This window comes from Dermacentor variabilis, chromosome 3 (assembly GCF_050947875.1).
Source record: "Dermacentor variabilis isolate Ectoservices chromosome 3, ASM5094787v1, whole genome shotgun sequence".
In the NCBI taxonomy this organism is placed as follows: domain Eukaryota; kingdom Metazoa; phylum Arthropoda; class Arachnida; order Ixodida; family Ixodidae; genus Dermacentor; species Dermacentor variabilis.
This window is the reverse complement of record NC_134570.1, coordinates 99,270,554-99,281,979: the sequence shown is the minus strand read 5'-3', so window position 1 is coordinate 99,281,979 and position 11,426 is coordinate 99,270,554. Positions and strand designations below refer to the sequence as shown.

The following is an 11,426-nucleotide window of genomic DNA, read 5'->3' as shown; positions in this document are numbered from 1 at the left end:
ACGGTGAAGCACAGGCTTGTTATCTCATGGTATGCATACTACTAGAGCATAGGTGTAAGTAAAATAAGTCTGTGAATATATCATCCGTGATTGCAACTCTGATTGTTACTGCAAACGTTCCACTGCCATTTTCCGAGTGCTTCCTCCTCTATAGTAAGGGATCATGTCATTTCACTCGGCATGCTACAGCATGAAGAAAACAGACAGAAGGAATGCAACCATGAACACCAACTGAGTGATGCCATCCACAGATGAACTATGATGCTTTATTCTATGCATAACCAACCACCATTTGCTTTAAAACAGCAGCAGCAACAATGTCCACGTGAAGCCTATGAATCAAATTTTGTGTAGCAATATTATTCGAGGGAGAAAGGAAAAGTGAAAGGAGCAATCACACGGTAGTCACTTTAGTGATTTAGTGAAACAGGAGTGCAGAAATTTGGCACATGTGACATATGGTATACCATGACACACACTTGCACGCCATTTGCTTTAACAGGCACAGTAGACTTGTTTTAGGTGAACTCTGGTAGGACGAGTTCTTCATCCTACCAGAACATGCCCAGGTTGCTGGGCATGTTTGGGGCACTTAAAGGAGTAGCAACACGTTTCAAAAGTTGCAGTATCTCTACCTTACATTTTTTTCATGTATAAAGGATGACACTTGGCAAGTACAAAGGTTGGGAAGCAGTTATGAGATTTCTTAAATTTAATAGTAAGGTCTCGAAATACCGAATACGATGTCATTGACGCTATAGTGACATCACGACACAGAGCTAAGTTTGCTGAAGTTGCATAGTGATAGGACTACGAATTATGTTTCTCACTTAAAAATAAGTGAGGGTGCTGCCTGTCTCCATTTCTTCTGGCCGTGCTCGCATGCAGCAGCTGCATACAGTGCAGAAACGGAGCAAGCCAGCATATTCTTGTGCCGTGACGCCATCTACATCCCGAGTACCAAAATTTGAGCTGATTCACAGAAAGAACTATTATAATAAACTATGTAGGACTCTGACATTTGCCAGTGTCTTTTCTAGGATTTAGAGGGTTTTAATCACTTGACGAATCACTTGGCACTGCCTGATGTGTGCTGAAAAATCTCGAAGAAAACGTGCTGGAAGTTACACCATATTGACTAACCCCCAGATGAACATTGCTTTGGTGCTACAGATGCTGCTAATAAGAAAGTTCGACAATTACCAGCCTTGCAGCATTGCCAAGATCACTTCAGTAATATCCGATACTCATTTATTACCAATTTATCAAAAGTGAAACTTCGGTACTGTTGGCATTAAAGCTTGCCTTCTTGTAAAATTAGTACATTTTCAAGGTCTCTCGGGTTTACCTTAACAGAGTCTACTAACACAACTTCATTCACTGCACACACTAGATGATGATGGACGGTTGCAAGGTGGCCGTATGATGCTACTGACTTGTTCACTTTTTTTTCTCCCATTGTCGTTATGCTTCACAGAGGAGAAAACAAAGATATAAGCTTGCTGTGACCTAAGAAACAGTATCACATAACAAAGCCATGCCCCTTCACAGCCAACGTTTTCCATTACACTTGTTGCATGGTCTTACTACTTCTCAAGTTACTACCGCATATGTCGGCACTAGCACATATATTACTGTATATGTACCAGTAGAATGCAATGATTGTGCACTTCTGAAGGATAGTAGTAAGCCACTGGTTATGAACCGAGTGTGCCTGCCACATGCACTCCAATCCCTTTTTATTGTTCTGTAAATTTTCTTCTCATGATCAGCGTCCCCTGTGAGTAGCTGCCCTAGGTAAACATACTCTTGCCAGGTTCTAGAGACTGACTGCCAATCACAAACTTTCGTTTTATTTTCAGGCTACTGAACATTACCTTTGTTTTCTACATATTAATTCTCACACCTACATTCAGATTTGATTAAGGTCTCCAACCATGTGTGGCAAGGCAGCTCCAGCACTGCTGAACAGGGCAATGTCATCTGCAAACCACAAATTGCCGAGAGGTTCCCGATTGACTCTCGTGCCTGGTCCTTCTCAATCTAACCACTTCAATACGTCATCCAAGCATCAATCTCGAGCTGCTAGCTTTATGCCTAAAGATGACTTGGCATAAAGACAAATTGTATGTGATTCAAACATGTGAATACAATGCATATCTTCTAGTATAGCTTTACAATTACACTGCCTGGCTTCGTATTTTTCATCCACCGAATTGTGTTACAACAGGGAGATTTCGCTTATACATGTAAAATATGACTGTCAGCGACATACGCCCCCCCACCTCCCAGCAACATTAATACAATGCATTATACATTTGAAATTTACTAAAGAGTAGTCATTTGATAAGTACACTTAAAAATGAAACAATTTAGGCGTAATGTTAAGAGATAGGAAGACAGTGGCGTGGATCGGAGAGTAAACGGGGATAGTCAATATTCTAAATGACATTTACAGAAAAAAAAATGGAGCTGAACAGGCCATGTAATGCGTAGGATAGATAACCAGTGGACCATTAGAGTTACAGAATGGGTGCCAAGAGAAGGGAAGCACAGTCGAGGATGGCAGAAAACTAGGTGGGGTGATGAAATTAGGAAATTTGCAGACGCAAGTTGGAATCGGTGCGGGACAGGCGCAATTTGGGATCGCAGGGAGAGGCCTTCGCCCTGCAGTTGACATGAAATAGGCTGATGATGATGAATAGTGGCTATTTAGACTGAGGAAAAAATGAAGCAGGTTATATCCACTATTCAAATTTTTCAAATGTTTGTGCACCTCTACCAATCTCCAAATAAATGTGCTGATGGCATGTCACAGAAATTGGTTGCACAACACTGCAACAGATAACATTTAAAGGGACACTAAAGAGGAAAAACCTAATCAAGTTAGACTGGTAACATAGTATTTCATTTGGCAGAAAAGGGTTGATTACTGGTAAACAAAATGAAAGTCACACTTTCCCTTACTGAATTTTGCACCAAGACGTCGGCACTGAAAAGTCGGTACCAATATGTCAGCACTGATACACCAGTGTGACCACGGACTTTAAAGTATTTTCGTGTATTTGAGCCATTTTGGCACAGGAAAAGTTCTCAAAACTCAATAAGTTGATTGTTCAGTTTCCTTCGAATGCAATGTCATCTCTTTTTACAGATAGGCAGTTGGGTAAATCACAAAGGTCGTGAGACCAAGTTAAGCCCAAGCCCCATGCAAGCGATTTTATGCGACACAATGACTAGCGACGGCCTAGAGTGATGAAACGGGCCGTCACGGGACCAGATCTCTTATTCTCATCACTCGTTATGCGGGGCGCCCGGAAGCACCTCCACCGACTGGCCAAGACTCCATGTGATTAGTGGTGCAAGGTGCAGTGCTTTAGCTACAATGAAGTATGGATGCTCGATCCGCAAAATCTCGCTGTTTCAGAAATGGGTGCAAGAGAGGTTGTGGTACAACTGTTGGCAATAGGGTCCGAACTCACGAGCAAATTGCAGTAGAAAATGCGAGCCCACCGGCCAGTAATTAACCGCGCCATTTACAAACCAAAACAGACGACCGAGCGTATTGCCTGGGCTGCCTGCCTGTCCCCTCGTTGCATCGTGGTGCCACCTGCAGCTATCGCTGCTCGTATGGGGTTTCACCGACAAGCAACAAACTTGAGCGACAGCAACTTCTGCCGTGTCGCAGAAAGTTGCAAATGATCACTCTATGCAACAAATTTCATAGAATTGCTCGGTGACTGATTTTTCAGCTCCGTGACTGAAATCACAAAGCTTATGGACCAGTCAGCAGCCCCAGGAGCAGAACATCAAAATGTGCCAGTGTTTATTTTATGCGGCTATGCTGGCGTGAGCAAGACGAGAACCGCACCAACCACAAGACATCTCAATGTGGTGATGGGCAGGTCACACTTGCCGGTGTGAACATCAGTTGCCACGCATCCGTCACTCATGGGTCGCCAGTGACGGTCCGGTCAAGTGACCTTTGTCAATTTATGGTGTAAAAGCCACCTTACCGAGATCTGAGTAGGCACGATCAAAAACCCATCAGACCACGGAGAGCTGGTGCGGGAAAGTCGGAACGAACACTGCCACCTATCTCTGGCTTACCAGGCCACCTCTAAATGCAAGAATGGCTGTTTTGCTGTAATACATAATCGCAACTTAGTATAACGCAGCACAAATGCAAATTCCTCTTTGTCTGTGTCTGTCCTTCCGTCCCTGTTTTTTCTTTCACAGTTCAACTCTAGTCATGATGGAATACCAATTAGCTTGCTCTGAAACCTTCCTCTTTAGTGTCCCATTGACAACTGGCTTTGCCTCTGTTCCACGTATCTGCGGTTTGAAAGAAACGTACCTGCCCCCCAAAAAACAACGAAGAGAGAGCTAGAGAAATGAACAAAAGCATGCCATGCAACATTCCAGCAAACAGCAAAGCAGAACTAACACAGTTCTCGCATACAGCATGCCTGCACTTGTACAAAGTGATGATAAATACATGCGTCTCCACGTATTAAGACATAAATATGTACTGCCATACTACATGTTTCTGCCACACTATTCAGTGTTGTTTTACATTATAAAATCATTCAATACCAAAGAGACTTTCTTTTAAATGTGAGGGCATTCCAGCTTCCCCTCTTTCAAAAACAAAGGCATAGAAACAAACCTGAAACAGGAGCTTTTTACTGAGCTTGACTAGCTCTGTTTCTCTTTTGGATTCACTAAAGTGCAACACACGAATGTAAATATGGTGTGCCGCTATCACGGCAGCTCTCTAGTCGCATCATGACATCTTAAATTAGAAAATGCCATGCAAAAGCACATTAAATCTAAGAACATGACCAAGACAATCCTACAAGATAAAAAGAAAGTCAGATCTAGGCCAACTACAGGTCTCATTTCTTGTCTTTTTAATATAACTAAAAGAACAGGCACCTTGACTCACTCTTTGATATCGTTCACATTAATAACAGTCCCAAAATTCATTCCCTTCATTTAATTATTTTATGAGTAGCTTGGTGCACAAGCTGAGACTTGTGGCGTCAATTGAAACATTATCAATTCAGTGGAGTCTGCCAGTCCCGATTAGCCATGGTTTATGGCAAACAAACAGTGCGACAGTGATAAGCACAAGAACTGTGGCGTCACACAAAAAAGCAAAATACTGAAACTTTGTGTCACAAGTGCTATGTCAGCCAAACGCAGATGTGTGTCACTCTGAGCAACTCGTACGTCAAGAACAACGAAGCCGTACAAGGGATTTCTCACGTCCTTTGAGTGTGAAACAGTGCTCCTTAGGAGCAGAGGCCTTGATGCTATCTTTGCAGGAGGCCAGGCGATTACGGGCGGAGGACCCCCAGATTAGTAGCAGGCAGGATCCCTGGCATGCCCGTAGACACCGAAGCCAATGCCGAGACTCTAGCTGGACATTGATAGTGTGGGAACATTAACGTTGACGTGCTTGGTATGCTACCCAAACCAAAGTTGATCTTAGCTAAAGGTCACAGACATTATACCCACAAAATTGCAATTTGGGACCCTCCTTGCTGATCTTCAAAGTGCAGCCAGTTAAGTGCGAAGTGAGAAAAAAAAATCGTGGATTACTGGCTAAGGTACACCTCAATGAAATTGCTGTCTAGTCCAGCGATGTTTATTCGAGGTAACTTTTATTCCCTAAATCTTGATGATTATGTTTCAAAGCATATTCGAGGCTTCGATGCAGGCTGTGTTGCTATCGCTTCTTTGCTACCATCACACAAAGACGGTTGTAGAAGTCCCCTTAACAGCTTCGCTATAAGAAATGAAGTACAGACTCCTTTGAGGTGAACTGACTTAAATAAGTCATCTTTAAAAATTAATTGCTTATGTATCTATCTCTCATATGTTCAGTGCACTTCTGTCAGGCTAATTCATAATAACACTAGCAGACTTCCCAGGTTTGTTCACATTCGTCTTGAAATGAGCCTACTAGTATATTTGACCCACACATCAACAAACACATACACATCTGAAACGATCACAGACGCTGTTGTTTCTCATGCCACCACTGGCCCTCAATCGCCCGGGCACTGTCAATGTGACAATGTGCAAGGACACAACCAAGCCATGAATTTCTGATAAACACAACAAATAAATATCTCGTTGAACTCATCTGTGACACATACAGCGATGATGGCTATTCTGACCACTACCACTATCACTTGTGACAAAAAAAGAGTATGGTTTATGGCAATGCGGTCCAATGTGCACGAGCAAACGAATGTCCGGTGAATGCTGGATGGAAACGACTATGACTTCTTTATACAGCAGTCCCAAACGAGAACGGTCTTGAGCGACTCCAATGTGGCGATGCAAGGCGCACGAATTGCAAGTAAGGGCTCGGCACTGCGGAGTTCACCTTGGTAGACTTAATCTTTTCCAGTCGATCGTGGCAAAGAAGGGGTGGCACTTGACGTCTTCTGTGCCTGTGGGACCGTAGCCGAGGCGCTGATGGGCGTGGTATGCCAAGAGCTTTAAGGAACAAAAGACAAAAGAGAAAGAATACCCTTTTCAATAACAATTACAGCATTTGTGTATGCTGCCTTCCCGAGACCTAATCAGCAGCCTAAAGCCGTTGAAAGGATATTTCTTGTACAGTCAGGAGTACCCTCAAATTTAAACCTTATACTAAGAAGTATCCCACCACAGCTGAATCTAAAGTACATGGATGTGAAAAATGCGAAAGGCACAAGTGGCTGGTAACCACTGCTATGAGTGGCGCGGCAGTCCACAATCACACTGACAGCAATAGAGTGCTGAATTCTTCCCACTCCCGAGTAGCACAGATGCTTCGGTGAAGAGCTGTTGCCGAAAAAATTTTTAATATCTTTCTTGGAATAAGTGGCTGTCTTCCAAAAGGTACAGGCAAAACAATAAGAGAACTGCAAAGGATCACTGAAGCAGAGCCTTAATGCCACTGCTAGCAGCAGTGTGTGTTTTACCACTTGTCATAATTGTGCTAAGCTTTGATACTGACAGGGCCTTTGAGATCATTCTATCACACTACTTAGAGACAGGATAACCGCCATACTCACCTAATATCTTTGTTTTTATGCGCTGTTACCAAAACAAAATGTTTTCTAATGTTGTATTACATGTATGAAACTGTGCTCTTGTTTAGTTCTGAGCCAAGTTGTGTTCCGTTCTTATATAGCCACATTCATAAAACCTAGAATTTCTAAAACTGTTCTCCTTGATTTTAAGAGAATAATGTCTGGTGTTTGTCGCTAACAATTGCACAACGTTTTCCTTCAATCGGTGTATTTGCTGCTATGCTTTTGCGATTTTCGCGTATACTGTCCCACTCACACAATGCTCCCATGTAAAGGAGCCTGTGAGTTATTTGAATAAATAAATAAATAGCATTTGCCGCCGGTGTTTCCTGGTAAACCTTACGGTTACATAAGCTGCAGTCGCCAGGAAGCGTGAGAAGAAGTCAGGGATCTTTGCATGGTATCACGCTCCACTCAGAGGCGAAGCTTAAGCATCCTCCCAATATTTTTTTCATTAAATCCTCAACTGATAGTCGGCACTGTGTCTGTGTCTTCTTCCCCTCTGTCTATGCTATTTCGCGCTGCCGAAGCCTGGGATGCTTTACCAACTGGCCCAGAAAGCCACCCTTCTGAGATTTCTCTAGTTTTGGTCCTGCCAGTGGCACTGCTTCGTCGTGACGTCAATGCCAATTTTTCCAATAGCCACTGTGTTTATTTGTCTGTCATAATAAGCACAAAAACTGGCAAAACCTCAAATAAAGTTTAAAGGGAAAAGCAAAGAAGTGTTTTGATAAAAAGAATTGTGGTCCTCTGGGCTACACGATCATGAATAATAATTGGCTTACATTGTCATAATAATATTGTCTATCAACTAGGCAGTTTTATTTGCCGCACTTAACTGGTATCTATGATCCCTTTAAAATATAATATTACTACAGCAGGTTTGTGGAAGAGCGCTGAGGAAAGGAAAGTGGAATCCAGTTGACAGACGAAGTCTGATAAGGCGACGACCGCAACAAAGGCTCAATAAATGTCATTTCATCATTGGTCGCGTTACCTTGCAGCTCCACCCAATTATTATGCTGATGTGATACACTTATTTTTGAAAGACACGGTGGTGAGCTTAAGACTTTTGTTATTTCGATCCTCTAGTTGGTCCTCAGTGGATAATTCAAACTTGGCTGGCCTCACCCACACAGTGACCCCAATGATGACCCCCCCAGTGGCTGCAGCATCTGTAGAGGCAGCACTAAGACACAGTGAATGCATCAAAGACGCATTATCTCCAACCAAAAACACCAATTTCGAGCTTGCCTTCAGCACATTTCAGAGGCTCAAACATGTCAAGCCTCTTTAGGTTTTCGTCAGATGTTGAATAAGGTTGAATTGAAGAAAGCTAGGCTCCTTACCTTTTCCAGCAGGTCTGCACCTTCAGCAGAAACATGAGCAGGAATGTAAAGGCGAGTGCTTGGCGTAATGCCCCCAGGGTGGCATAAGATCAGTGGCTGAAGGAACAAGAAAAGAAAGTGAACTGATGTGCCAAACACACATGGATTAACAGGAATCGTTGAGCGCATGCTTCTTGCAAACTGCTTTTGAAGCAAAGCTTTCCTTGCAAACCCTCCCGGACCTTCCTGACTGTGGCCACTGGGTGCTACTGCTGTCTTCAAATAAATAAATAAAATAAATAAAAAATAAATAGATAAATAAATAAATAAATAAATAAATAAATAAAAGGAAGAATGAATTACATGCCCGATAGTGGCATTGAAACTTGGTTCCCCAGCACAGCAGCCTGATGCTCTAACAATTAGGCCACAATCGCACATATAATTCTATCATGCAACACCAACTAGCTTTTTGCGGTGACTGCTGTGTGTGTTGCACTGCGTAGCATGTGTGCGCAAGAGCACATGCTCATGCCAGTTTTATCAAAGCCGCAGGAACGCAATGGGCAAATTTATAGCATTTTCTATTAACCACATCACGATAGATTTGCTCCGCATAGATTCCAAGATGTGCATTGGTTCAAGACGGCAAGCTGGGCCAGTTGGTTAGGATTCATTGTAAGGTTCGTAAGAGTGCAGGACAAGACATGGACAAAAGGAAGGTAAAAAACGATGACACGGTGCTCATGGGATCAATTGAGAATCAGCGCCGTGTCATCATTTATTACCTTCCTTTTGTCCATGTCTTCTGTTGCACTGTTACGAACCTTACAATGAATGTGCAATAGACCTGCATAATTTATTTTATGCACACATTCAGCTACCATTGCGTTAAGCTCAGTGTATCGGATGGCACGAGCACTTCACACCCAGCCATATTAAATGTGCCAATAGTGATGGCCGCAGTGCTAGAACTTCGACACATGACCCCTATGTTTATGATCATTAGAGAATTGAGCATGATGTAAGCATGCACAACCATCAGCTAGGAAGCCAGATCAAGCAAAATAAACTAAAATGTGGCATAGGTGGTGAAAAGCAATTTTAGCTATGACAAAGGTCCTGCCAAATAAAGAATGTTCCATTGGCTACACGTTCCAGAACAAAGGCCATGCTTTCACAAATCTGTAAGTCCACATTTGGTACAAGATGTACTGGTTTACAAAGTATCCTTTTTTAATCATTTCCACTCCAGTAATACGTAGCTGCAATGGGGCTCACAGCATCAATAGATGAATTAAGCAACTAGAACTGGCACCAAGATGAAGAAAAAGCAGCTTGAATCGGCAAGTCTTGAGTCCTTGCATATCCAGGCGGCCACATGAACTTTGAATAGGAGTGGAAGAAATCTTAACCCAATTCATGCTTGCACACTAAGTGATGTGCTCAACTGCACATCATTTCGTGCCCATCCCATTTACCCCCTACGCTGTGAACAAGGCTCCCCTGTGTTGAGGCTGAAATGCCAAGTATTTAAGAATTTTTTCAGTTTGGCCTGTGTCAGTACTGTTTTCTCCACAATTCTTCCAGGCCAGATGAAATTTCATCAGACTCTCAACTTCATCAATGCGCACAAACATATTACACATGACACTGCTACTGTATGCTACAAATGGTCAATGGCACCAACACTAAAATTAGGTCATGGAAGTTTACAAATTAATGAACCCATATTATGACAGCTCCGCTTAGAGAAGCTTTAGCCAAAAGGATCTTCTTTGTGACAAAATGCCCAAAGGAAAGAAATGTAAACTCACAGCCTCGACAAAGAGCTCGTACAACAGTGCTCCAAGACTCCACCAGTCACATGCTGGTGTCACAGGACCCAAGTTGTCGATCTCTGTAACATTTTGAAATAGAAAACACAAGCGATATAGTAATGAAATAAAGGTTGCTCGGTACTGGCACAGAGAACAATGAAAAATCAGGGCAACAAACATGTAAGCCGATACAATGCAAGGATTCCCTTTGCTCTTTTCTGTTTGTTTATTTTTAACCCATCACTCACGAAAGCTCACCGCTCATAACTGACCGACCCTGGTGATAACAGCAGCTGACTGGTATCACCAGGCAAACAACTGGTAAGTGGAATGCGGCCTGTATGAGTGATCAAGGATGCAAAGAATCGAAATAGGATCATTACATTATCCTGGCCATTATGAAGATACCCATTAATTTAAACTTACACAAAGTGAAAGGAACCCATGTTTTCATTCAGGCTTATAATAACGCTATTTTTCACTGGTGTGTGTTGTGTGTGTGTGTGTGTGTGTGTGTGTGTGTGTGTGTGTGTGTGTGTGTGTGTGTGTGTGTGTGTGTGTGTGTGTGTGTGTGTGTGTGTGTGTGTGTGTGTGTGTGTGTGTGTGTGTGTGCGTGCATGCGCATGTGTGTGTGTGTGCAACTACAGTGACTTGCAAAACAAAAACCACATGTACAACCTTTACAAGTTGAAAGAGCCAAACCAATTTCCAATGCTGGTTGCTAGGCAACCACAGCTAGGAAGGGAAAGAATGTGAGACTGTTGGTAATAAACCATAAAAACTATCCCTGCACTCTGCAGTAGCAGTACAAGTGCTTGTAGAGATTACAAATCGGTAGCTCACTTTTCACACAATTATAAATTTCCGAGAGAGACTTAAGTGTTAACGTACATACTGAACCTGCCCGTAGCCTACAACAAAACACAATCCTCCTGTGCAATACCGAAAAATGTTTAACTTACCTGGAGCACAATACTGATTCTCCCGTGCAAACTGACTAGGTGACCGGTCAACACAGTTGAAGTAGCAGCAGTACGTCAGCACCACATGACCTGTCAAGGAGCAGATGGAAATAATGTGACCAAGACAACATGAACAAGAGCAGTCACACAAAGTCTATTTCACAGACCTATCTCAGTTTTCAATCGGAAGAATTAGTCAGAATGGCCAGCAACTGACATGCT

General features: G+C 42.7%; 1 protein-coding gene across 2 annotated transcripts in view; it reads right to left on the bottom strand.

Moving 5' to 3' along the window:
- LOC142576097 (ribosomal protein S6 kinase-like 1) overlaps positions 1-11,426 on the bottom strand; it is a 34,119-nt gene that overhangs the window by 1,516 nt on the left and 21,177 nt on the right. The window contains exons 12-15 of one of the 2 annotated variants that reach the window (XM_075686040.1): positions 11,205-11,294; positions 10,240-10,322; positions 8,444-8,539; positions 233-6,513 (exon numbers count right to left, since the gene is read on the bottom strand). In XM_075686040.1, coding sequence (XP_075542155.1) covers positions 6,397-6,513; positions 8,444-8,539; positions 10,240-10,322; positions 11,205-11,294 — 386 coding nt within the window. In that variant the 3' untranslated portion in view covers positions 233-6,396. Of the gene's footprint in view, positions 1-232; positions 6,514-8,443; positions 8,540-10,239; positions 10,323-11,204; positions 11,295-11,426 lie in introns of those variants that run through there. The other variant, XM_075686041.1, reaches the window with a different exon arrangement.